The 27,530-nt window shown below is 43.2% G+C and overlaps 2 protein-coding genes and 1 non-coding gene across 4 annotated transcripts; 1 reads left to right on the top strand and 2 right to left on the bottom strand.

The window, feature by feature from the left end:
• Positions 1–1,856: 1,856 nt before the first annotated feature.
• matn4 (matrilin 4) lies at positions 1,857–18,805 on the bottom strand. 2 transcript variants are annotated; one of them, XM_076147430.1, is made up of 17 exons: positions 18,520–18,805; positions 10,429–10,588; positions 9,626–9,801; positions 9,381–9,539; positions 9,004–9,235; positions 8,114–8,236; positions 7,739–7,861; positions 6,897–7,019; positions 5,972–6,094; positions 5,574–5,696; positions 5,049–5,171; positions 4,791–4,888; positions 4,435–4,566; positions 4,165–4,348; positions 3,771–3,923; positions 3,327–3,431; positions 1,857–3,135 (listed from the first exon to the last, which is right to left on the bottom strand). In XM_076147430.1, exons 2-17 carry the CDS (start codon positions 10,517–10,519, stop codon positions 3,077–3,079), a joined length of 2,127 nt encoding a protein of 708 aa, XP_076003545.1. In that variant the 5' UTR covers positions 10,520–10,588; positions 18,520–18,805; the 3' UTR covers positions 1,857–3,076. The 2 variants fall into 2 exon arrangements, with proteins under 2 accessions (XP_076003545.1, XP_076003544.1); XM_076147429.1 differs by having other exon boundaries at positions 18,710–18,805.
• On the top strand, positions 12,600–26,659 carry rbpjl (recombination signal binding protein for immunoglobulin kappa J region-like). Its single transcript, XM_076147107.1, has 13 exons — positions 12,600–12,663; positions 16,105–16,224; positions 18,425–18,572; positions 20,556–20,690; positions 20,870–20,940; positions 21,120–21,235; positions 21,636–21,810; positions 22,463–22,600; positions 23,303–23,415; positions 24,465–24,605; positions 24,741–24,896; positions 25,151–25,254; positions 26,327–26,659. Exons 1-13 carry the CDS (start codon positions 12,600–12,602, stop codon positions 26,625–26,627), a joined length of 1,782 nt encoding a protein of 593 aa, XP_076003222.1. The 3' UTR covers positions 26,628–26,659.
• Positions 19,151–19,222, bottom strand: trnap-ugg (transfer RNA proline (anticodon UGG)). The gene has a single exon. It is a non-coding gene; the product is annotated as a tRNA-Pro (tRNA).
• Positions 26,660–27,530: the final 871 nt, after the last annotated feature.

Here is a 27,530-nt window from a genome sequence, read left to right as displayed (position 1 = left end):
TGCTTATCAACATACCACAAGAGATTTATGTGTACATTTTTCTACAATTTTAGTATTTTTGTGAAAATGTCCTCAATACCTGTTGTGTGTTTCAAAGTAAAGAAAAACGTATTAAAACAAACTTTGTTTCAGTAACTTTGTCCATTTGAATCATAATCCAAGTTTAGTAATGAAGTCATCTATGAAGACGTGTTTTCCAAAGCACTAACTGATCCCAGTGGAGCTGCTCTTTAAACACATTAGTTGGCAATCCACAGGGAAGTTGTGTTATTCCTTTCATTTGGGTATATTTTCTTTGACCTTTCTCCTCTTCACATAAACTTTTCACCATGGGAGAAGAGACTTTTGTTGTGCAAGCTCAGTCTATAGGCCCTGATCTGTATTTGACAAACACAAATGATCCAATATTGACATAGTAATGTACAGAATAGGAGAATATTATTTCTTTTATATTCATATATCAGAAACTGTAATCTAAACTGACTATTCCAGGAATAGAGGCCCACTGTGGTATAGAGGAACAACACCTTACAACAACTCACTTTGTAGGCATGATTCTGCCTGTTAGTCATGCCCAGTAAGACATTGTCACCCACAGACAATGTTCCTTTAGCTCTGTACTGTTATGGATTGGTATCTTATCATTGGTCGAAACTATTCATAATGTCTATCCTGTTGAAGTAGACCTGTCCTCCTTGCAAAGAGTCAAGACTTCCTCTGCTGGACACAGCAAGGCTACCTCATCACACAACTTAGCGCTGTCCATGTTTCACAGTAGGGATGGTGTCTGTTCTTTGAAAGCTCCTTTTTTCTGAACATAGAGTGAACATAGAGTTAATGGGACTCACGAAAACCTCCTTTCATTTTGTTTCATGTCTTTGTGTCTCTGCTTAATTGGATGCACCTGTTGTTTATACACAATCAGCCGCTTCAAAGGATTTTAGCTTTAGCTGTCACTCAAAACTGTTAGTAACGTCTTCATTCTTAAAGGTACAGAAACCATAACACCATGCACACATGCCGCCAGCAATCAGAGGTATTGTTCTTCTCTTTTGTATGTTTTTTTCCCTCAACAACTTCAATATCTTTCATATTTTCTGAAATATTAGGTCTTTTCCAGCCAAAAAATCCCAATTCAAACCAATTCAGATCACTTCAGGAAGTTCCCCAGCTTCTCACAGTCCAACCCGTTCTCAGAGAGGACTTGAGGTTTCTGCATGGGAGCCAGTTGTTTGACATGTGGCTTTCAGGCGTTTTCAGGCAGATTCATCCCTGGTCTCTGCTTAATTGGCTGCACCTGTTGTTTACAAACAATCTCAGGCTTCAAAGGATTTGGACTTTAGCCGTCACTCAAACTGCTTGCAACTTCTCTATTCATTCAGACACTTTTCAGGCCCTCAGGCTTCATTCTTCAAGGGTTTTTCAGCATTTTCACGTTTCATGGGTTTTTCAGGAAGTGCCAGTTTAAAATGCTTCCCATTGTATTGGATTTTAGCCAATCCCTATTAAGATACATTCAAATTTTCTTCAAGCCCTTCATACTTTCAGGTCCTTCATACTTGCAGGTACAGAATCCAACATTTTCCAGGTATTCAGGCTTCAATCTTTCAGGCACTTGATCAAAATTCTGCAAAATGTTCAGCTTTTGCAATCACAGCGCGTTTTCTTCAGGAAATACATTTCTAGTTTTGCCAAATGCTATCGTCAGTATTTCAGAGAAACGCCTGCAATTTACCAGAAAGTAACGATTGAGTGACGTCACTCTCAACTGCTGACATTTCTGACCATCAACCACCACTGAAATGAACTGTGAAGATCAAAAAACACACATGAAGTAGAAATGAAAACTTCAGCCTTTTATTGCCTTCTATGTTGTAATAAAGGCATTCCTCTGAACAATACAAAAAGGTTATTAGAAAATATACATAAAACATACAGGCACCCAAATATAAAGGGGTATAAATATGTGGTGTTCATTTTTTATACAAAACTAACAGCAACACAACCTAACATTGTTGAAGGGGTCATTTTATTTTACATAGAGTGCCTGTGCTCATCCTCCATCACTACATCAGTGTGTTTCACAGTCTGTGGGTGTTGTCAGCTTAGGCCTGACACAGCTGGCCAATAAGAACAAAGCTAGCTATTGGGGAGGATGCCTTAAAGGGACAGTACCCTAAAAAGTCCTGCATTAGCACAGACAGTACACTTTTTACGTATGTCTGTGTAATATCACCTCGTGAAATGGTGTTAAATGTTTTGAAGGAATTTGGTTTTGAAATGACCCTGGCCAATGTCATTTTGGGAGTGGTAACAATACTTTTTTCAAACCCCTGCCTTCTCTTTATTTGCTATACTACCATTGGTTAAAACTTCTCTATACATACATCATATTTAACAATCCGTCCAGAACAGATCAAGTATAAATAGGGCACTAAGAGAGAGACTTGTGGTGAATGACTCGTACTTTTTTCCACTGTATAAAGTTTGTACTTTTCTGGACTGTGCACACTGTAGCACCTACAGCCAACATGTCCTTTGTGGACGTGGCTGTATAGATGAAGAGCTATAGAACAGGTGTAACCTGTAAGAAAACCGAGAATATGTATTTACACCTGTTATTCTATTGGTACATGTGCATTTGCAGGTATGCCAGAATCCCAAACAATCCCAACATATACGTATAACAGATGTCCTCTGGAATCTTTCTCTTAGGAAGTGGAATCTAATATAGCATTTGTCGTTTTTCCTCATACTGTAAGAACTACATACAGTACACAGTGATGGCCCAGAAAGTGAATGTGATGTTTTTGTGTTTTCTTTTTCATTTTTAAGACAAAAAGTATACATAATTTACAGCTATAAAAGAAGTCATCAATGTTCTGAATAATCCTGCACAAGTAAACAGAAACTGAAGTAAGGAACACTTCAAAGGCTTTGGGAAGAGAACATTTGTTTGTCCATTGACTTGGATTACTGGTTTCCCCTTTAAAAGATGTTGGCAGGATGTGCCCTCCTCTTCGTCATTCTGTGTTTCCTCCCCTGTGACGTTCTGTTTGGTCACTGGGTTATGACTTTACTTTTTGGAGAGCAGCTGATTCTCCAGTTTCTCCAAACGAGACGTCATCCCAGCCAGTAGAGAGCTGATTAAGGAATAATACATTTCTATAAAATGATATATGCTAAGTCTGGAAACTGACTTTTTCAGAAAATAAATAAAGACTCAATGCACCAGTTCTTAAAATACTGTTTTACGACACCGTTTCATTTCTGTCACCAAGAGTTGTACCCTGGGTCTGAAAAAAAATGTATGAATAAAAGGATATATTTCTGTGTGAGCTGCTCCAGGCTGCTTATAGTGGCCTGCTGGAATTCCACCAGACTCTCACAAGCACATGGGTCCTTCACCTCGATCTCCCCCTGACTCTCCTCTGTAGAATAAATGGGAGAGGAGTAGGGCAGAGAGAAAGATGGAGAAAATTTGAGAAATTTCATATACTTTTCTACATTTTATTTCTGAGATGTCTTTGTTGGTTCATGCTGGTATTGTTATTTCTAATGTTTCTAGCACTGTCATGTTGCATTCTTAGTTTGTAACAGCAGATGGTGCTGTTCAATAAAAATACAATGCAGTGCCAGCCTCGACACCAGGTGGTTCTTGTGTCTGTTTAATACTTCTGTTTCAATATCACTGAGCTTTTAACTTTTAAGATCTTTTACTTTCTGAGCTTGTTGAGGGCTCCATCTTGAACACTATCCAACTCAATTACCTGGGCAGACGTTGAGTTTGAGGTTCTCAGCGATGGTGCTGATGGCGGTGAAGTCGGTAGTGTAGTAGAAATGTTTCTCCAGGGGCTCTGATGCAATTTCACGAAGTTCATCTTCCACAGCTTTTCCAACACCTACTGCATACATGGTGATACCTGTATACATGCACAGAAATATACAAAACAAACGTGAATTTCGCTCCCAAAGTTTTTACAGAGGATGTCATTGCTGTGTAATAACACATTTCACTTCAGGTTCAATAATTCTGCTGCTGCTTCTTTTAATGTTTTTGGCCTTGCTTAGACTACAGCATCTTATCAAATTCTAGCTTGCATGATCTTCTCCCAGTTCCAGTGAAAACAAATTGTTGGTGTGTCCCTCACACAAACGGCTTACCAGCTTCTTTGGTCTTCTTTGCCCACTCAGTGATGTCATCCTGAGAGCGTCCATCTGTGAAGACCAGTCCAATACGAGGAATGCTGCGGCTGGGTGGACGAGCGCCCTCTGCCTCGGAGAAACTGTTCTCCACCATGTGTTTAAGGGCCAAGCCTGTCATAGTACCTTTCTCCATGTATTCAACCTAAGCAAGGAGAATGATGACCGTTCATTTTCAAGTGGAGTACAACCAAAATCAGTGCAAATAATCAGAAAAGCCAACAAATGTACCTTCATAACGGCAGCTTTGATCTCATCTGCAGTGTGGTACATGTTGAGAGGGAACTCTGTCCTGACCCGGCTGGAGTACTGGACAAGACCAACTCTGGTACCATGAGCAGACACATCCAGAGAGTCCACAACCTGATGCACAGAACAAGGTGAGGGATATTTATCTGACACTGGGGACAGGAGGAGTAGGTACTGTATATGTGTGCTTCCATTCCTTATTTTCTAATTTCCCACTCAGACATGGGCCTTCAGTAGGTAAAACCACATAACAAAAATACTGTATATGCAACTGTTTTGAAGGAAGAAATTTAATATCAAGAGTTTTCTGAGTGAAAACATTAAAAAACATGCCCCACCTGGTTAACAAACTTTTTGACCAGCTCAAAGTTTTGAGGGCGAACACTCTTGGAACCGTCAATCAGAAGCACAAGGTCAATGTTGGCAGATTTACAAGCTAGAGGAAAGATGAGTGAGAGATATCTCAATGGACTGCAGTTATTAGATGACCTCATTTAAAAGTCTTGTTTGTGTATTTTTTTTACCATTTTTGCAACTTTGTCACTGTGCAGATGTCAAGAAGGAAAGTAAAGTATGAGTACTGAGAGTTTACATACTGCCACAGCTCTTGCCGTCGTCCTGCAGCAGTTGTCCCTCTGGGCAGATACAGTAGTAGGATCCAGGGGTGCTCACACACTGGTGCTCACATCCATGTTTCACTGTGTTACACAGGTCCATGTCTGGAAACACACAATTCATAAACACAAGGTACATATACAGAACAGATACACTTAAATTGATACACAGACTCTTTCTCTCCCACCATTTAGTCAAGGGTTGTATTTGACATGTACTACAAATCATCTTGCTATAACAGTGTTTTTCACATGCTTGCTTGTGTACTTTTTATTAGTCTGGATTGTTAAAAGACGTTCTTGCACACAATAAAGTGGGATGTACAATCTGTCATCTGAAATTCACGTCGGAGGTCAGGAAGAACTCTCGTAGCATTTTGTGTGTGTCCACACACCACAAAACTATCAAACTACAAAGTGAGTAGAGGTGACTGATGAGATTTCTGGCCTCTTCTCCGAATGTCTTCTCTTAGCATACGGATCCTGAGAACACACAAGGTTACTAACTTGTGCAGGTCTTCTTGTCCTTGTTGAGTTTGAATCCTTTGTTGCAGTCACAGGTAAAGGCACCAGGAGAGCTGATGCAGATTTGTTCACAGTCATGCTTCCCCTCGGCACACAGGTCTATCGCTAAAGAGCACAAACACACACTTGTTACTTCCGATGTGTCTATGATCAAAAAGTGTAATGTGATGTGCATAATAGACTACTCTTAGTTCGCTATGTGTGTGCAATAATGAGTGCAGCCAGGAAGGAATATGTATTGGAAACACATTTTGATGTAATCATCTTAACTTGGGAATGATAGAATATTCTGCATTTCTGCTACACACTTTAACTGTCCATGTGAGTTTGTGAGAGTGTGTAAACGTGTGTGTGTGTGTTACTGCGAGGGCCTGACTAACCTTTGCACGTCTTCTTGTCCTCATTGAGTGTGTATCCTTCGTTGCAATCGCAGGTGAAGACGCCTGGCGCGCTGACACAGATTTGTTCACAGTCGTGTTTCCCCTCAGCGCACAGGTCAATGGCTAAATAACACACACACACACACACACATTACAACATTAGATTAATGTGTGTGTGTGTGTGTGAGTGTGTGTGTGTGTTTTTTGTGCTTTGAAAACATGGTGTGTTCATGTTCATTGCTCTCGAAAAAATATCAGTGTTTTCCTAGAGGGACACTGCCACTGGGGGGCAGTGTTGGTTTTCTGTGTGTACATGGGAACTGTGAGCTAGGTTCTCCTGAAACAGAAGGGTATTTTGCTGAGTGGCAAAATGGGCAAAAAGATTATGGAGGTTTAAATTGACATATTTGGCCGCTTCAAACATGTGATCCACAGTTTGATCATCGTTCTCAATCAGTTATCATGGCTCATATTCACCAATGCTCAACAGTCATTGCAACAGGACTCAAAGTGTGAAGCAAACAAACAAAGGTAATACATCAGTCAAAAGGATGTTAATAGCTGTGTGACAATTCTTTTTCTAGTCGTTGTTGTTGGTTTAATTGGATGATTGACCAAGTTATAAGGACAATGGATCATGCCTTAGGTGTCTTCATATCGGAAAATAACCGATTCCCTCCTAGCAGGTGTAGTGGTAATCTTTGCCTCCTCATATTGAGAAACCTTTCTGCATGAATGCTTACTTAAATGATGGTTGTACTTTTCAAAATGATGAAAACTGATGAGCGAACTTATTCTTCAGTTTTATTATGCCTGCAGCAGACAACAACAACGTGATGTGTTCTTTTTATTCATAAATACATTATGTTGATGTTTATATTATGTTGACTTGTGCTTAGGGGTTAACCATAAATGATCTACTTACCCTGGCACGTCTTGCCATCATCTAGCAGCCTGTATCCCTCGTTACAGAGGCAGTGATAGCCATTGAGCACGCTCACACACTCATGATCACAACTGTGGTTCCCAAACGAACAGTAGTCGATCACTGAGGGGAGGAAAGCAGCGAGGCCATAAGCAGCAGGGCAAGCACGGCAAAGTGTGTGGGCTTGCATCTATGTTCTCTTTGGCTCACCCTGCCTACTTAACTCAGGAGGATTTATTATAATGGATATAATAAATAAACAATATCATTTAAGTCTAAATTTACTTGTATAAATGTTTAAACTGTTAAACAGCCAAACATTGACAAGATTGCATTTAGTGTTATAATCTGAGTCTGAGCTCCAGGAATGAGGATTCATTCACTAAAAGCTCTCAAGTTAAACTCAAAAGTATCTCAGCATCTGCAGATAGTCATTTGTGAACTTGTGAACATAGTGCAAACCTACACGCAAGCTTCATGAAGCAGCAATCAAATTGAGAATCAGCAACTGATGAAGAGGAGTAGATGAAGCATATGGAGCAGATGCGGTGTAAATGTGGGAAAAACAAAGGCGATGCTTTGGATTTTGGCTTCATGCAGAGATAAATCACGACACACAACCAGTAGACTCTAATAACAGGGCTGAAAGAAGCTATTTCCAAAACTATGTAACCTTTCCAAAAGTAACTGTCACTTCTAAAGCCATACAGGTGCTTGTGCAAGATTTGTGTGAATGGACTAGTGTTATAGTTGTTGCCAATGCAAAATCAAAACAATTCCGTATTGTGTTGAATGTAAATATTCTATAAGCGTGTGTGTTTGTGCGTGTGTGTGAGACTAACTTGAGCAGGTCTTCTTGTTGTCATTCAGTTTGTATCCTTTGTTGCAGTCGCAGGTGAATGAACCAGGAGAGCTGAGGCAGATCTGTTCACAGTCATGCTTCCCCTCAGCACATAGATCAATGGCTGAAACACACACACAAGTGTGTGAAAAACACAAACTAAAGGGAGAGCCAAATATTCTTCATGCATGAAATGTATCTCTTTTTGGCTCAAATACATCAGATCTGTGTTCACTCTTTGCTGTAGCCAAAGACTCTGTTCTGGTTTGTACATAAAATATCCTTTAATACAGATCATAGAAGATCAAACTGTGTCCGATAAACTTATTTGGGTTCATGCTCTACTGAGACTTTGGGCTTGAGTCATATGTGTCACCTGAGCATGTTTTCTGGTCGTCGTTCAGCGTGTATCCAGGCAGACACAAGCAGTGATAGGAGCCTGGGGAACTCTCACAGATCTGCTCACAGCCGTGATCCGACTCCTGACACAGGTCCAAACCTTCATCAAGACAGCTTCGTTATTATCACACACATCACTAAACTGTTGCTGATGATGACTAAGATAAGATGGAACTTTGTTTATCCTGAGGGGAATTGCTGAGTCATGATAGTCACCATTGTCACATAGTCACTATCAAAGCAATCTTAGTGTTAACCACAACAATCTCACATTACCTTCATCACGTCTTTTCGTTTATTAGCCAGGATTAATCCTTTATCCCATTTAAACTCATCAACTCGTTATTTCCATCTGTCATTCTTTCCTTTATCTACTGAGTCCATGTAGAAACAGTACATTCTAGTTTTACAGCAGCACTCCAGTCTGGAATGATTCTATCTGCATTAGGGAATATTTTGGACTAAAAGGCTTTAATAGCGGTTTGTAAAATAATGAGCTTTTGTGAGGTCAGATGGGCTCAGTGATGTTTGGGCTTTCAGGCTGGACGGGCTCAGTGTTTTTAATGAGTGTATATGATGAATGTTCTGTTGCCACAGATGTTGCCAATAACATCAAATCCCAGAGATTCAGCTGCAGATATTTTTCCTTGTTTTATGTTAAGGTTGCCTTAAATAAAGGCAATACAATTCTGGCACAAAATCTAAGAGTCTTTACTGGTTTCAGATGAGGATTTAAAATAATAGGAATGTGTGTGTCAGTGCAGTACTGGGATAAGTAAGTAAGTAGATGAGTTTCCAGTAGTAAAGTTAGAAAATCAAAGTATTACTAATCCATGCCATTTATTTTGGTGTGTTTTGCCGTCTCACCACAGAGCTTATCCTGGAACTGCAGTCCAAACTGATGAATGAGATCGAATGACTCGACCAGGAAGACATGGTCTTCGAAGGGTGGCGATGCCATGGCTCTCAGTGAGGCCATATCTGCTCTGGCCACGCCCACCGCATAGATCTCAATGCCTTTCTCTCTGGCCTCAGCAGCAACCTCTGCAACCCGGTCCTGAGGGCGTCCGTCGGTCACGATCACAGCCACATTTGGGACCTGAGGAGGGAGGAGAAAGAATCAGACCTACTGTAGGGCGGGGTAAGGACAGCAGGGTCACTAAGATCAGAAACTCAAAGATCCAGTCAGTTGATGTGGAAGTCTCCTTGGGGAAACATAGATTATGTGAAACCCGACACCGTACCTTAGGTCTGTCTCCCTCCTCTGCTGTGAAAGCTGAATTCATGACATATTTGATGGCGAGTCCTGTCATGGTTCCCTGAGCAAGGGGAACGATCTGATTGATGCCTTTCACCATCGTCTCCAGTTTGCTGTGAGTCTTCAGATAGAACTCACTGCGGACCTGAAGACAATAATAGGGGAAAGTAAACAAGTCTGTTTTTTAGATTAATATACTTTATAATACACCAAGACATTATGCGCACCCACCTGGCTAGAGTACTGAACCACTCCCACTCTGGTGGCATTGAGTCCAATGTCCAAGGTGTCGAGGATGTTAATCATAAACTGCCTCATGGTCTCAAACTCATGAGGCCGAACGCTGCGAGAGCTGTCGATAAGAAAGACCAGATCCACTGGACCGGACTTGCATTTCTGCTCAGGACCTGGTAAAAGAGGGGGAAGGGGGGAGACTGGATCAGGGACTAACAACACTGAGCGGCAAAATGACAAAAGAATCACACCACCTTGGGAAAATGTCTTCTATTTGACCTCTACCCTTTACCTGGCTGTGCAGATGTCTGTGTACAACCTAGAAGTCAGTTTTGTCTGGAGTGACTGCGAAAAATAATACCTGAGTCCACATTCTATGCCTCATAACCTCACTTTTCCATGACTTCATTTGCCACAAAGCAACTGTTTTGGTCTGTATTTTCTCTCTGCACTTCCAGGCATGCATGAGGTATGAGGTGGTGTGGCTGTTTGAGTTGGAAAGGAATTATTTTTGATTTATTTGCATCGAAAAATCAGTTGACAAAAGCTGGACGAACAACTGAAAATCTGGAATCCACAACAGAGGAGTCTCGCAGGGAGAGTAGACATGAGAACTGTCGTGGATTGTATCTATATCCATGCAGACATTAACCATTCTTTTTTACCGTCTCACAGGTAATATGTCTGCTTCTTGGTCTGGCCAAATAAATCCTGTCAACCTTTCCAAGTTTAGGTATCTTAGATCTTTTTTTTTCTTACTTCCTCTCTTCTGTTATTTGTCAAAGTGCTGTCAGACTGACCAGCTTTTGGCCTGGCTGTAGCGATGACGGCCAAGGTCAGCAGGATGAACCCACACAGCCCTCTGATCTGCCTCGTCTTCATCCTGATCATACCCGAACGATCTGGCAGATGGCTCGGTCGCACAAAGCTGGACTGGACTGAAGCTGGAACTGGATCGACCTGCGAGCAAAGAGGCGTCGGTGGTGGGCGAGGGCAGAAGGAAGCAAAGAGGAAGAGAAACAGAGGAGGTAAATTGTGGTAATGTGAGAGGAGGTTGAATCACTGAGCTCACAGGACGGATTAGTGAATACAAAGAGCCCAGGGTGTGGGTTTAAATCCCTGCTGAAATGCCTTTTAGCCGGCCGTTGAATTCATGCCAGAGATGGGAAATAACTGTGATGGGTTCAGTATTGTTGGAAGCACGGGCCTGTACACACACACACACACACACACACACTGAACTATTTGTTCACATAACACTGCCCCATACCCTATAAATATAGAAACTGTCAGTATTTGTGGCTTTTCTTTACATCTAGAATGTTTCTTCCATCTTCTTGAGATGAGGTGACAAACTAAAATGAGCTAAGCTGTCACTGTAGTGTGGAAAACATATTGTGCCCTAGAGATAAGCAGAAAGGTGTAATGTTACCCCCATGCCAGTAGAAGGCAGAGTTTCCTTTTATTGGTCTGTCTGCCTCAGCTGTTCAACAAGTGAGGGTGTATTTGGTGCAGACATACGTGTGCACCAATATATAGTAATAATAACACTTTGACAGAGGCGGAATCAAATCTGTTTGTGTGATGAACAATCAGAGTGTGAAGAGTAAAAACACAAGCAAATTCCTGTGTCAGTCAGGTAATAATGATGAGGATGACGATGATGGATGCGTGATCCAGTGTGACATTCCAGTCCTGCCCTGTCATAAAACACTGAGCTCCAAACACCTGGCTAAGGTACACAGCAATCCCTGCTAATGGAAGGTTGTGTATAAACACACACACACACACACACACGCACACGTACACAACTATCCTAATCTGCCTTGTCAGTATCCCTGCAGGCTGTCAGCTCTAAAAGCAGAAGCAGAAGGATAATGATAATGTCTGGAGGATGTTTATGTTCGGGGCACACGGTCGGTCAGAGTGGCATCAAAGCCGCCGCTCTTCCTCTGCTCCTTCAGGGGCTTATGGCTGCCTGACTGCCAGCCAGACCCTGTGCTCATGCACTGGACTCAGTGTGTCAACACACTGTAGCTGGCAGAACACAATGAGCCTTTTCTCTGTTTACGTCTGTTTGTCTCATTGTCCGCCTTCATGGCTCCTTTTCTCTCGGCTTGGTTCCCCTGAAGTGTGGTACTGATTGGAACCTTCTTCAATCGTGTGTGTGTGTGTGTATGTGTATGTGTGCAAAACTGCTTTGTTTGCTATTCTCTGGTTGATTTACCAATGTTCTGTAAATCAACAACACGTTCAGGATCAAGGTGATGACTGCAGGCGAAGATCCACTCTGATGGAGGCGAACAGCCACGTGTTCACCTCACAGACGCAGCATGTGAGCTTGGTTACATGTGGATCAGAGTTGAGCCTAGAGTCATCGTCAGCAACTCTCTTTCATAGCGTATACAAGAGTGTATCAGTTCATTGTGTCGGTTGTATCTCACTGCTTACAAACCGTTCCGTGGAGCAACAGCAACCGGGCCAAACCAGCCTCTCTGTGCGGTCTCGGCCCGCTTGGTTTGGTCCCGGACCCTATGGCAGTGACCACAGATGCCCAAACGAACTGATACCAACTGAATGAATGACTTATTTCTACTTAGTTACCAAAACAAATGTTACAAAACAAATCCAAACAGATAAGGGTGACATTGTGTAAAATGAATCTCCTGTTTGAAAGCATCAGCCTTGGCAGAACCTACTTCATGTCTACCTACAGATGACTGTAACACTCTGCACACTGCTATAGTGAGATGTTGTGCGAGCCAATATTATGGATGGTGAAAATAAAATGAAATTGTGCCAACATTTATCTTCACACAGAGAGAAGACTGTGCAATGCGTCAACTAACATGTATTTCTCCCTCTGCGCCTTATGAGATTAACTTGAATCCAGAGGCTGTTTTATATGATGTGTGTGCGTGTGTGTGTGTGTGTAGGACAAAGACCTCCTTAGTGTGCCTTTCTGTGCCTAATGGCACCAGCCAACCCGCCCCTCCCCAACCCCTTTTCCTGTCTCTCTCACCGTCCTGTCCTCTGTATACCCAACACCAATCTACTGACCCCACTGAGCCACAACCGCCCCCGCCACATACACATACATGCAGACACACACGTCGGTGCTCCCCTACACAGGCCGACATATGTTCTATAATTATCCACAAAGGAAAACATTCAGCTCCGTCCTCGTAGTTTCTTGTTAAACCTTTCATTGACTGGATGCTGGTGATTTGCTGCCTGCCTATAGAGTTGTATTAAGCCTGTAAGCCATTTAACAAAGCCTTCCTTCCTTTGCTGCACTGTAAATATAGACATGGAGGATCTACTTCCTTTACACAATCGCACTTAACATAAAAAAGACTAATTTAACATAATCCTACATCTATACATCAAAGCTACATTATAGTATCTAATGCTTGATTGAAATTGCAGTCATTCCGAGAATTGCCCTCCTCAATGCCATTACCTGGAACAAAAGCTTGAACTATCACAGATCAGTAGTAAGAATAGTTTGATGCCACATACTGCAGCGTCAACCGACCATGGTTAAAACAGCCATGTGTTAAGAAGTCAAAGACTGGCAGCAGTTGTTGATGTTGGCATGACCACCAGTTCTCTAATTAAACAGTGGCTGTAAGTAAGTGAAGGGAAGAATAAACTCTTGGATTTACTTTATGCTGCTTTTTTTCACATAGGAAAGTTTCAGGAAGGTAAAAGGTCAAAGTGAAAACGAGTTTAAGTGAAAGTTTCTGTCTGAGTTACAATGTAAACACGTAAAGCTGAATTTGAAGCTGAAATCCAAACTCAATTCCTTTCACTCTGAGAACATGAATGATGGAGGGAGCAGATGCGGGCAGTTCATTTTACTGGGTACGTTTGGCGTTAGTATTGGTATTTTGGTTTACCGCTGTTTTCACGAAGAAGCAACATCTCCTGCATCACGGGACAAACAACAAGCTGCATCAGAGAGGCCCGAAGTTTGTTTCTGTGCTGCCCCCCTAGGGAGGAGGAGATGATAATGAATTTTCCAGAGCTCCACTGCTCCTGCCCCACGTGTCCACTAAATCCACTTTTGACTGGTGGAACTCTGGTACTGACCCATGCATCACCCTTTGGTTTCTGTGGAACACATTACTGTAAAGGAAGTCTAAGCTGTGAAAGGCACAATATAAGATTACACCTGAGTTATCACAACATCGCATCTGCCTTCAAGGTTCCTTTAATGTTCTTCTTTTCATCTAGTGGTCTATATTAGAAACTGTTGCACAAACACCATGATCCCCTTTTACTCTCCCTTATGGCAGCACTGCGGTAGTGTGCACACTAAGTGACTAAAGGCCATTTTGTCGTGGAATTCAAGGAAGCTTTCAGTGCAGCTTAGGACCTGTGTGTTTGTTTTACGGGATGCATTGCTTTAGGGGTCAACCTCATCTTCTGCAACTCAAACAAACCGTATTACACTGTAAAAACAAGGGGAAACAACAAATAATCATGTCACATTTTCTTGAGATTGCCCTGTTAGGTGTTGGGCGGCTCAATTCAATCAACAGAAATGTATTTTTTGTATTTTCCTTTACTTTCAAATTTTCTTTTGAATTCAACTGTCCAAATGCAATAGTGGTTGATCAATGACCGAGCAAAGAATAACACTGAACTTGACTGATGAGTGGTGTGACTGCTCATATTCTCGCTGCGTCTCAGTCAGCAGTAAATAACAGCAGCTGTAGTTTGTATTTTTGGAATTGTCACAATGTCTTTTCTTTGCCGTTTTTCTCTCTGCTGTTTGATCACAATCACAGACGTCTTATTGAGTCCTGCTGTTTGTGTTATTCAGACTCGGACCGTCCAGCTGTAATGTGCTTAGCAGCCTCAGTCACCGTCTAACTGTGGAACCCAAACACAGACACACACAGACAGACACACACAGGCTGCACTTCATGTCAGCATGTGAGATAAAGCTTCACTCAGACCGGTTATGTATTAGCGGTGTTAAATGTAAAGACTAAAGTACTTCAAATGTCAGAGCAGCGTGTTTCATGCAGTCTGATGATAAAAATCTATAAACCGTAACAAAACAGTAACATTTCATCCTGGTGATAGATGTTTAGTGAAGAGAAAAACCTCTGTACATGTAAAACTTTATGGGTTATTCAAATCCCTTACAGTCGTACTCGCCAAGTGGATATGACTGAACTATGGGTCAACAAAGTGACAGTGAAGCGCAATAAACTGTGTTTTAAAGCCACGATGGAAGTGAAATTCTGCAGAAATGTTGAATAAAACTCCAGCAGCTTTCTCTTATCAGCCGTGTTTGCCAGTCAGAAAGGTGTGTATGAGAAAACTGTTGTCCGGCAGCAGGTGATTATCTCTCTATCCACACAAACGTACACACTTACACACCAAGAGCAGGGGCAGATAACAGATCCGGAATGGCGTGCAAACACACACACACAGAGACACACACGCACACACACATTTTAGCAGCTTTGGCACCCCTCATCCCTTCTTACTGTGGATGGTGTGTGTGTGTGGTACAGTAGGTGCTTTGATGCTGTCTAGTAAAGTAAAGCTGATTGACATTCAAGGTGTTTTAATCATTTAACCTTGCTTGTCAAGTTAAATGTGTTGGACATGTCTGGGAGATAACGGTGCCTCACTGCAGTGTGTGGGACGTCTTCATGGAAAGTTTTTACTGTAAACCAGAATGAGAACAACAGGTGGATCCTGACCAAGAACCAACGGATGACAGCTTCATTTCAGGTTAGCTCCTCTTAGAAACACTCTAATTATTATGTGTATGCATTTACTCCGCAGGTTCTTGCTTATTGTTGTACTGTACCTTTCTTTGCATTTTAGGTTTCTATAGTTTCTATAATTGTTCTTCATTTTTACATTTTTGTTAGGTTCTGTCTTTGTTATCATTTTCTTTTTCAATGTTCAAAATTCAAAGCCAAACCTGTGTATTATAGTCACAAACGTGTGTTGTTGTGCTGTAACAGTTTATGTGACATTTCTGGACGCTGAATTTATCTTTAGATTTGAGGGTCTACATGTTAAAGTTGAGGTACACACCAACATAAAGGTGTTCAGTAACTCTAACCCATAAGTCCTGAACTGTTTTGAAAGCTTCTGTTTGAATTGGTCGTTTACTTTCTGTCACATTTACGTCAACATATAACACATTTGAATTGATTACCTACACTCCTGTTCAGACACAATCACTGAGCTACAAGGCCAGTTAGAGAGTGTTTCACTGTCTGTGGATGTTGTCACTAGCCAATGGGAACAGAGCGGGCTTTTCAGGAGGGGAGTCTTAAAGGGACAGTACCTACAATCGTTCCATTTTCACTGGGTGTGCATGATGGTGTTGCAGTAAGAAAGAGAAGGAGTCGAAAATGTTTGGCGTTTCAAAATACAGGCTATAACTAAAAAAAGAACATGGAAATAAAATCTGTGTTCTTCCACATTTAACCCCAAAGTTGTGGGTAAAAACAGACAACTAACAGCCAACGGGACTATGAACCTGAGGAACAGCCCTTCGTCTATCACGTGTGCTCCTGTCATGGATGAGTCAGACGTTGTGGACGACGGCAGTAAAGGTGAGCAGAAGTCGTTATCATCATCACATATGATTCCTGCTAACCATCCCAATGACCTCTTGGGGGGTTGTGACCCTGAGGTTGAGAACCAATGACAGGTGGCAGTGGATGACAGACATGTGACGCCGTTAACAGTCTGTGTGAGAGTTTCAACATCTCAATCTTACTTCAGACTTCAGTCTCCATTTCAAGGAATGTGGATTCAGATTTTTAATAAAATATTTTAAATGTTTTAAATATTTGAAGTGTGTTTACATTTAATGTGTAGAGATATTTTGATCAAAGTGTAGCTGTGAAGACTGAAAGGGAGGGAGGAAGGATGTGTGCACGTGTGTGTGCGTGTGTGCTCCATAAATTTGATTGACAGTCTGGATTCACAGTGACATGAAAACAAATGTGCGGTTAAAGGATTAAACAGATTAGACAGAGAGAAAAAATCGGACGGGAAGATGGAGACCACATGCTCACACCGAGGCTCCGTATAGAGACAGAAAAGAGGAGTGAGAGGACAGACAGACAGGAGAGAGAGGAGGGGATGAGAGCAGTGAGACAGGCAGAGAGCCCGGGGTTGGTACTGTAGGTGGCTCTGGGGTTTGAGCGACAGCTGGAGCTCATACTTGATGAAGACACTGCACTTCTTGTTAGTAGCTTTAGATTGGAAGCAGATGTCGACTCTGCTACTGTTAGTACTTTCACTCACTGCCTGTCTGTCTCACACACTGCCTGTCTGCCTTACTGTCTGTCTACCTGTGTGACTGACTGTCTCACTCACTGACTATCTCACACTTATCTACCAGTAAAACTGTCTGTCTGTCTGCCTGTGTTACTCCGACTGTCTGCCTGCTTGTCTCACTGACTTCCTGTCTGTCTCACAGCCTGCCGACAGCTTGTCTACATGTCTCACTGACTACTTGCATAGCTTATTACCTGTCTACGTGTATGATCTACATGTCTCACTGACCACCTGCCTGTATCACTGACTGCAGGCTTGTATGGGTCTACCTACCCACCTGTCTGTCTGCCTGTCTGCCTGTCCTACAGATGTACCGACTGCCTGATTTCTTTCTCACTGTAAATCATCTACTGCCTGTATACCTGTCTTACTGACCATGACTGCCTGCCTGCCTGCCTGCCTATCGGTCTGTCTTTGTGACTTCTGCCTTTCTGTCTGTCTGACTGTCTGATTGTCAGATGTATCATGCTGTCACTTACCCACAAACTTAACTGTCCGTCTGACTGCATTACTTGTTCTGGCTGCCTGACTATAAGCTTATCTGTGTGTTTAATTTCCTGTCTGTCTTACTATCTCCCATTGCTGCCCATTGCACTGCCTGCCTGTCTGCCTGCCTGCCCCTGTGCTGGCTGTCTACTTGCTTATCTGTCTTTGTACCTAAATGCCTACAAGAAGTCACCTCCAGCCAACCAGTGTGAACCCAGAGCCTCCCTCAAGTCTCTCTCTCTCTCTCTCTCTCTCTCTCTCTCACTCACTCACTCACTCACTCACTCACTCACTCACTCACTCACTCACTCACACATTCTTACACAAAAAGCAGATCTATTTTTAGACAAACAGTAGCCACCAGCTGTGATTGCAGTTTTCACTTTGATGTTTCCAGGGTCCGTGTCATCACTAATTGACACTTTAGTAGCAAATGATCCTGCATCAAACCTCAGTCTGTGTTGTGACCCACATGCTGGCTCTTTCATTCTGAAGATGAAATCAATTCCATCATCATTAATCTATAGCTACAGTAATTTCCCTTGGGATAATAAACTTTCATCTTATCTTATCTTAAACAGTCAGATAATCTCAACTGTGCCCACAAATTCCTCAAAGCCACCAAAGCTCTTAATTATCAATAACAAATAATAATAAACAATAATAAGGAAGAAGAATTTCCCTTCGGGGATCAATAAAAGAGTTTCTTTAAATCCCCTCCATAAAGATTAACAAACTATTATCACACATTACAGTGGAATCCTTTGAGGGGAAATTATAAATAAAGTCTTCTGGGTTGCACAGGTATGAATTTAACTTGCCTTCCTTGCCTCTCTTGCCCTGTAGTCTGCACATCTCTACCTTCCATAAACTGTTTACTATCACATATTCATTTCTTTTATATGTCATTATAAAAGACATTTCAGATTGTCCCTCATCCCCAGTCTTAAAGTTGAATTCGTCTCTATTCTGTCCCGTCAGTAACATCCAGGCACCCAGCCGGGATCCTCCCCGCGGGTCCATCTCTGCTGTACCCCCCTGCTGCATCCCCCGACCCGGCCAGCCCGCTGACTCACCTGGGGACCCTGCTGGCTGGACACGACGCGCCGAGGGCCGGCAGATGGGACAGGTGAGCGGGAGAGAAGCAGCTGGAGCGCAGGACCTCCGTGACCAAAACGCCGCGAATGTGGCCGTTTGACTCAAAGTGACGTCACGGTGTGCAGTAGATTATCCCAAAATTGTGTCTCTCTAAAAAAGAAGCCTTACCGTGCGCTGAGTGAAAACGCTGCGGGAGCTTTCTGCGTGTCTGCTTCAGTGTCCTTTAAACGGGTTTCCTCAGTGATGGAATGAGGTTGTGGAGGGATGGTGTGTAGGTATTAAAGTGCTCAGGGGAAAGTGTTCGGGCAGGCAGAGACTCCACCCCCGCTTTGAAACCCGAACAGCGGGGAGTGGGACGCGTTCTTCAGGGTTTGGAGGTGAGGAGGAGCTGCTGCTGCACGTTGGCGGTGGAGATGCAGCTGCTGGAGCTGTAATGAGTCAATTGAAGGTTTAACGGTGCAGCTGATGGTCGTGTGTGTGTGTGTGAGGCTTCATGTCACTGCGGCGCTGACCTTTGGTGTGGAAGTCACGGCATCCTACTGCTGATGTCTTCTTTCTCCTCCTTTGCTTTTAAATAGACATTCAATGTTAAAGGGAAAAAATAAAATTGGGCTCGTCCGGGATTTGAACCCGGGACCTCTCGCACCCAAAGCGAGAATCATACCCCTAGACCAACGAGCCGTGGAATTTTAGAGCCACGTACATACTAAGGTGGCTGAGGGTAATAAGCAGCAAAGGCAGTTTCTTTACCTTTGATAGTCGATAATGAGTATTTGACAAACAGAGACTTTTCTTACGTCATGTTTCAACAACATACCCAGGATGTAGGGAGCCAAGTAAAGGAGTTCTATAAAACTGGGGAAACTCTCTGTCAGTCTGATTCAGGACCAATGCCTCATCCTCATCCACCTCATCAGCACTGACACCTGTTGAGTGTGTGTCTCACTAACGAGCCTAATGGTGATCTCAGAGGACTAATTACACTTTCAGCTACAACCGACACATCAACTTCAGGCCCAGAGCTGCTGGTGCTCATGGAGGTGAAAGTACATTCCTCCACCCATCCCCCGTCTTTCATTAGTCCATTTTGTGTTCACGGTGTGAAATACCAGAGGGTCTGAGCTCCTGACACACTGACCCTTGACCTTTGAAGAGGAGAAGGTCTAATTTCAACTTCTGCTGGCACCCTGATGACTGACCACACACACACATGCAGTTACACACGCACACACCTCCGTAAGCTGATGCACACAGGCAGTCGAGCGTGAACCCTGAACTCTGAACTGTGGCGAGGCTCACCAGGTCACAGGGATCCCCTCATACGAACAAAACAGCCAGTATACCAGCTCACCTCACAGAGCTGCCACACTGAGCGTCCAGAGCAGCGGAGGGGGGAAGGGATGAGGAGAGGCCCTGACATTTGTACATGGAATAAGTATGTTTATTATTGATCAGTCATGGGTTCTCTGGTGGCCATTAGATGTCTGCCTCTTCAACATCTGAGATTATTAAAAGTTCAACTCTCTCTCTCTCTCTCTCTCACATTGACCTTCCCAACTTACAGAAGGGATCTTTGAATACATTTAATGAGGCCTAAGTGTCATAAGGGCCCAGATGTCTGTTAAAGTACTTTATAAAGTTCAGTGATTTGACTGTCTGGGGTTCAGATGTGAGGTGAACTGTAGACGGGGCCGCACGTTCACTTCACACATTAACCTTCTCCGTTCTGAAACACATTCCTGAGTCGAGGCCCTGCTGTAATAACTGTGTGTCTGGATACTCATTACATGGTTACAGAAGAGAGAAAAGACAGATAATGTGACAGCTGCTGCTGTTAGTGCAGTGAATGGAGGTCACTCAGTCTGTCTGAGGTTCTGCTCCTTCACTGAACCTTCTGATCAACCAAATCTAATCACATTTGAGTTTGAGGTTTTGTGATCAGTGGTCTTTCCGACAGACTCACTAGAAACATGTCTGGGTTTGTCAGTGACTGATGGCGTTCTTGTTCAATCAGGAGGCTCGATCCTGGTTTCCATGGCTGTCATTCTCTGGGGATGACCAGAGAACCAGGGAGTGAATCCAGCCCAGACCAGAGCATCATCATCCTGCATGCAAAGGTGGCTCAGAAGTCCTACGGCAATGAGAAACGGTTGGCCAGCTCAACTCTTCAGCAACTTAGTTTCTCACTGGGTTTAAGCAGGGTTTTGTCAGATGTCAAATGTTTACAGATTCAAAGTAAATGTAAACACTTCAGCATCGTGCCATTCAAGTTCCTGTGAATGTTGCAGTGCTATTGGGTTTAAGTCTAAACTGATATATGACCCACAGGTTCTTCTGCCCTCCTCCCTGTGTTTACATCAGCGGTCGTGGATGGAGAGTCATGCAGGATCAGCTCAACGGTGAAATACTAAAAAGCCTTGTCACAAATTTTAGATTGAAATGAATGAATACAGCTGTGAGTGTCCTCACTTTCCAATCCTTGTTTATTTTCTCTGCTCATCTGGCTCCTAGCTCTCATGTTTCTTCATCTCTCTTCTTTCTCCATATTATATTGATTTGTCTCTGTTTCTCCCTCCAGCTGCTGGTTATGGAGACTCTGTGTACCGACTGTGTGGTTACATGTGTCTTGACAGCTCCAGCCAGTCACAGGCAGACACGTACAAACTGGTCTTCGATGAACAGCCAAACTCCAGGGTGAGGTGTGTGTGTGTGTGTGTGTGTGTGTGTGTGTGTGTGTGTGTGTCTTACTTTTGTTCTGGTCGCCACAAACTTCTGACCAGAATATCTGGAGCTGCTCAGTGTTCTTTACCAGCTGGTGGCAGCGGTGTGTTTACCCAGACGAGACTTACGCTTCCTTTATTACCGGACACTGTTGACAGGGCAAACAGTCACATACACACACTGCTGTAGACGCACTGCGTGTGTTCACAGGGCTCTATTTCACTCGCTGAAGGATCACACACTGTGACACAGCAGCAGCACAGTGGAATCATACCTGTCCATTTTACTATACATGTAGTTAACTGTGAGGACATTGTTGTGAGTGAAAACTTGTTTTTCTGTCTCTGTCTCTCTCTCTCTCTCTCTCTAACAGATGTTTGCCTGTGCAAAGTCCCTGTTCATCTCTGATCAGGACAAGAGGAAACACTTCCGCTTACTGCTGCGTCTCTTCCTGGGTAACAGACAGGAAATGGGTTCATTCCAGAGCAGGTTGATCAAAGTTATCTCCAAACCCTCGCAGAAGAGACAGTCTATGAAGAATGCTGACTGTGAGTGAAGAATTTCATTCAGTCAATTTAATGTATCCAACCCATTTTATATATACTGTATATATAATTATTATTATTATTTAGCCCGGCCCAAAAACAATACTGTGTACTTGTGTAATTGTAATTCCATCTGAATTCATTTGGTGCACTGATAAATCAGGGTTTATTGCATATGAGTCAGAGTCATTTGTTGTTGTTGAGCCACTTTCAATAGAAATTCCAAATATCCCAAAACTCCAGTTGCCAATCTTAGGTTTGAGTGATTGGCAGCCGGTTATTATGTGTCATGACTTGCTGTGCTGTTGGGTCAGCACAGGCCACTGGGTCAGTTTAATTCAGTCATCTAAAACGTACACACACACACACACACACACACACACACACACACACACACACACATACACACACACACACACACACACACACACACACACACACACACACACACACAGACTAAAAAGAGAGACTGTCGGGGGCTGACAGCTCAGATAGCAGATCAGGTGATTTCAGGTTACAGTAGGAGATTGACCCTTGGACGCCCACAACGCCAAACAGCTCTGCTTTCAAATGATGCATCAGTGGGAAAGGGACAAGAAAGTTTCAATGTGTGTGACTTCTGATGTATCCCTCTGTTTCTGTTTGTGTGTGTCAGTGTGTATCTCTTCATGCTCTAGAGTGGCTTTGTTCAATCGTTTACGCTCACAGACTGTGAGCACTCGATACCTGTCAGTGGACAGAGGGGCCTTCATAGCCAGCGCCCGACAGTGGACAGCATTCACCATCACCCTGGGTAACTCCATCTGTGTGTGTGTGTGTGTGTGTGTGTATTTAATGTGTAGCTTCTTATTGTAAACATACAATATATAAGTCTTACGTTTTTTACGGAGATCTTAGTTTCTTAGGTATTTAGTTCTCTATTGTCCTGATCTATGGATCAAAGGTGTCCAAATGGATTTATGATACGTTTGAACACATTCAAAGTTCAAAAAATGTTTTATGCAAGAATTTACTCACACATTTAACCATCCATAAAACCAAAGGTGTCAAGCTGCCCTAATCTTCAAGGTTCCCCAGGAGCCTGAGTCCATATTTGGGTCAAAGACAGAGGCAGAGGGATGGAGCAGTAAAACTTCTACCTTCTAGTGACAAGATGTCTCCTCTCACCACTGGCCACCCTGCATAAATACAGTTACTGTCCGAGCAGTTTGCAACTGAAATTTCCTCACACGCGACTGGAAAAGCCAGTCTAAAAAATCTACGAAGTTATTTATTTAACACGGTGCCTAGTGTGCTCGGACCTCCCACCATCTAAACCCAAACCTCATCCCAACTGCCGTCCATCTGCACTCTCTCCACTCTATCACCCCATACGTGAACACGCATGCTCACACACAACACTTTCTATTTTACTGAAGCTACAATCGTTTTATGTGGAGAGGGCTAAAAAAAAAAATCTCTGTGTGTGCGTACGTGTGTGTGTGTGTGTGTCTAGTGGAGGACCAGCGTGCTGACCAAGGTGATTTTGTGCTGAGTGAAGGCTTCATCTGCTACGGCTGTGTGGTTCAGTTAGTGTGCACTGAATCAGGAGTAGCTCTGCCACCGATGGTAACACACACACACACACACACACACACAGTAGTATTCATCAGGAGATCTCATTGTATGTTTGTGTGAAGTGGCATTCATAGATAGACAGTTGCTCTTTTCCCTCAATAATAAAAGTATCTTCGTCCATATAACTCCACATAAAAACACAGCTGCTTCTCTGTGGAGTTTCTAACCACACCGCAGACTGATAAAGGAGGCCGCCCTCTGGATTGTAGCTGTGCCGCTTGATTATGCTATGTTTCAACAAGATGGTCTGCCAGTCAAGGTATAATCACCCCTCTGATCCTGTGGTTTACAGATGTGTGTCTGTGCAGGTGTTACATAACCTACTTATCCCAAAACTACTGTTATTGTTTCACTCGTCCTCCGGCGTAAAATTAAATTATACCGACAAACCTCTTAGCAAAACGCCTCATAATTTGCTGAGCAGAGTCTTTCTCCATACCTTCTAAATTGCTGTCATAACAACCTGAGCTGCTGCCTTGGTGGTAGAGGGGCAACGTATATCTGCCCACTGCACTTCTGTATGTTGTTCTAGCTGAGGCTCTAATGTGGCATGGTTTGTTTGAAGACAGCGAACCATCAAACCTTTTTTTCCTGCTGAGTCGCCTGTGTGACCTACAGTGTGTTTCGGTTGCTTGGTTGTGGTCGATGTTCAGGGTCTCAAGAGGTGTAGGTAGATGAATGGAGAGAAAAGTGACTACATCAGCAGCTGTATAAGGACATACATGTGAGAGTGATGTATGTTGATACTCTATTCGTTCTGCTGTTAGGGGTGTGTGTGTGTGGGTGTGGTGGTAGTTAGGGTTGCCGTTCAAGGTTGGAGGTACATTTCCCACCCCAGTTGTGGGTCTTTTTTGTCTTTTTTTACCTATGCAAGGGCTAGATCTGCAAAAACCATTGCCACAGCCCGACTACATGGGGATTGTTATCACTGGTAATGGGCTCAGTTGGCGTGAGAAGCTTTAAACTGAAGTCTTATGTACCTCAGCTGAGCTATTCACACACTTAACACACTTAACACACAGCATCATATTTGTCTTCAGGTGATCCGTAAGGTGAACAAGCAGCACGCCATCTTAGACGTGGACGAGCCCGTCTCTCAGCTCCACAAATGTGCCTTCCAGTTCAGGGACGATCCACAGGCCTTCCTCTGTCTGTCCAACGATACAATTATACAGTACCAGGTGAGACTGTTTGAGACTGAGGCATTACATTCTTTTATTTTCCACTATGACTGATTATGATTATCTCTCCATACACTAACCTCCCCTTCTCTTTCTCCTTCTTCCCCTATAACCCCTCCTCAATCCTTCCCCCAGGCTCCATCCAATAACAGGGACCCCAGCAGAGTGCTGCTGATCGATGGATCCTGTTGGACCATCATCGGAGTTGAAGTAGTGGACTTCACCTTTAATCAGGGCCTGGCCGGCATTCAGACACCAGTTAGTCCCTTTCCTGTTATCACTGGGTTGGAGGTAAATTCCACAACTACCTGCATGCATGCACACAAAACTGTATGTGCGATCTTGAGACATTCTTTCACTCTTGAGACACACAAAGGGTCTTTCTCAGTGAGTGGCTTGCATCTCAATACATTTCCAAGACTAGTTTGTCAAGAACAAGGATAGAGAGAGATCTCAAAGGGTTACTGTCCAGCCAAAGAAGAAGTCTCTAATGACTGAGCTGGGACAAAATGACCCACCAATGTATTATGTGTGTGTTGCTGCAGGTGAATGGTGGAGGACATGTTGCTATGCTGGAGATCCATGGAGAGAACTTTAGCCCTCATCTCAAAGTCTGGTTTGGCAACAGTGAGGCTGAGACCATGTTCAAGTGAGTTGACGATGCAAGACGAAAAGTGCACATGAGAGGAGAGGAACATGTTTATTGAGACTTGAAGGCTGGAAAAGGACAGACAGATGAGAGGAGGACAGGGAGGGTGAGGAGATTGGGACAGATAAGGAGATGGTGAGGGGAGAGCCGTTCATTATGCATTCCCATAGAGCTTTTTTTGTGGTTGTGTAGGGGGCACCAGGTGTGGGGCGGAGCAGCACAAAGGCCAGACTGAGGTTCAGCTCATATGTCAGTCAGGTCTGCTCAGCTTGCTGGTCATACCAGTTTACACTTGAGGATGTTGCTTTACCTAACAGGTTGAACCTAAACAGTGTATCATTTGACTGAAATTTGAAAGCAATTATTTTGCTGTTTGGTAGCAAAAAACTGTAATTTTCAGTCTGACCCTAACAGCTTCTTTAAAATGTTGCTCTTTCTTTCACCTTATTTTCCAGATGCTCTTATTCCTTTCTTCATCAGTTTAGAGAAAACAGAACATTGTATATAAAGGAGCTAAAGTTACTCATTAAAACATCCCTAGGTGTAATTTGGCTTGGCTTACAGGAAGCAATTGTCTTTCTAAGTCTGCAGCGGTTGAGCCCTCACATTCAGGCATCCCCTCTCAGAGTCTCCTGACGTCAGAATCCAGCTCAGATCCTACAGCTAAAGTGCTGAGGTGTCGTAAGTCAGGGACTCTGGCTTCGAGTGGCTCACCGCCAGCTTCTGCAAATATTCCTCCAATCACCAGCAGCTTGGCAGCATAGAGGAAAACTGTGTTTGTACATCACAGTCATCCACAATACGTTCTTTGTACCAGAAGCTGCAGCCAATTAGTGGCAGCAACGTGATCCTTCACAGCCATGCATGGTGAGCTATAGGTGGAGAATGTGTTAGAATCAGATGCCTTCAAAAATATTCATATTACAAAAATTATGCATTTTCATGCCTGGAAAGAGTCTTGCCATTTTTAGCTTTTGTACAGATAATCATCATGACAACAGATTGGCTGAGCATTTATTCAACTCGGTTGCTGCAGTTCAGACAGATCTTCTTTACTTTCCTCTCTCCCCAGGTCTCCCAAATCTCTCCTTTGCGTGGTTCCTGATGTTTCTGTCTTCAGTGATGGCTGGCGCTGTGTGCGGCGCATCATCACTGTGCCATTGTCTCTCATTCGCCTGGACGGACTGATTTATCGTACATCCTTCAGTTTCACCTACACCCCTGAGCTACAACCCCCTCCAGCTGTTCGAGGAGCAGTAGGGGGAGGAAAGAGAGACGGGAGAATGGACAAAGGACAGGGAGATGATGCTCTGTTAGAGTCCATCCACCAGGAGTTCACAAAAGCCAATTTCCACCTCTTCATGCAGAGCTAGCCAGCTGCCCTGGTGACAGTGTGGAGGAGCCTCCTGGAACAAAGTCTACTGATAAGTATGTGTACGTGTCCACACATGGGTTGGGTTTGAACCAAATTGACACAGTCCTGGTCTCGTATCAGTCTCTATGCAAATTACAGCTCCTTGCTGTTCTAAGACTTTGCCATGGACATATCCTCTTTCTCCTGGCACTTGATGCCTATTTGACACACTATTCCATGTGCACAGTATCCAGCAATTGATGTATTACCCAAATAGAACATGAGGAAAAACATCTTTGACTCCTCCCACTCTAGAACTCCAGACATTTAGGTAGTGATTCCCCTCGAGTGAAATATTGGTATTCTTTGAGTTCAATAGTTTTTCCAAAATCAGATTTCAACAGTAGCAGACGCTACAGGAACAGATTATTTATCACAGGGCTCCAAATTTATAGATCCTATTAGACATTACTGTGGATTTCAGCAAAAAATACAAATGTGTTATCCACAAGTAAATTATATAGTTTTCTTTGATGCCCCAATAAGAATCACATCAGATCAATCACCATTATCGTTTGACATTTGTAACACCACCAGTAGTACTAAATGTAAATAAAACCTCAGAAAGCATTACTGCCAATCCAATATCTCACTAGGATCTTTGAGGAATAAAGTATATGTGTTACCTTTGTGGTCACTGTTAACATGTAGAACCGTAAAGCATCCAGCTTTTTCAAGTGCCATTGAGCCAGATAATGAATTCCTACCATCTCTCTGTAAGCGTTTCATATTGTGTTATTATTGGCCTTTACCAATCAATCATTTGGAAGTGTGTCTGTCAAGTCAATTATCAAGTCAGAGGTAGCACCGTCCATGACCTCTGTGGCTACAAGAGCCCCATTCTCCACTGTGACCAGGGGTA

This window comes from Genypterus blacodes, unplaced genomic scaffold, assembly GCF_046128005.1.
Source record: "Genypterus blacodes isolate CSIRO-AG114 ecotype Tasmania unplaced genomic scaffold, CSIRO-AGI_Gbla_v1 ptg000037l_1, whole genome shotgun sequence".
Lineage (NCBI taxonomy): Eukaryota > Metazoa > Chordata > Actinopteri > Ophidiiformes > Ophidiidae > Genypterus > Genypterus blacodes.
Note: the sequence above shows the minus strand (reverse complement) of the source record. Positions and strands in the feature narration are given on the sequence as shown.

What these genes read in the sequence shown, in the direction of transcription:
- matn4 (XM_076147430.1), bottom strand. Translation starts at nt 10,519, where the DNA reads ATGATCAGGATGAAGACGAGGCAGATCAGAGGGCTGTGTGGGTTCATC. An exon ending in TACAGCCAGGCCAAAAGCTG is followed by an intron (nt 9,802 to 10,428) that starts GTCAGTCTGACA and finishes CTCTTTTACCAG; the next exon opens with GTCCTGAGCAGAAATGCAAG. An exon ending in TCAAAGCTGCCGTTATGAAG is followed by an intron (nt 4,349 to 4,434) that starts GTACATTTGTTG and finishes CTCCTTGCTTAG; the next exon opens with GTTGAATACATGGAGAAAGG.
- rbpjl (XM_076147107.1), top strand. Translation starts at nt 12,600, where the DNA reads ATGGCACCAGCCAACCCGCCCCTCCCCAACCCCTTTTCCTGTCTCTCT. An exon ending in AGCATTCACCATCACCCTGG is followed by an intron (nt 22,601 to 23,302) that starts GTAACTCCATCT and finishes GTGTGTGTCTAG; the next exon opens with TGGAGGACCAGCGTGCTGAC. An exon ending in GAGGCTGAGACCATGTTCAA is followed by an intron (nt 25,255 to 26,326) that starts GTGAGTTGACGA and finishes CTCTCTCCCCAG; the next exon opens with GTCTCCCAAATCTCTCCTTT.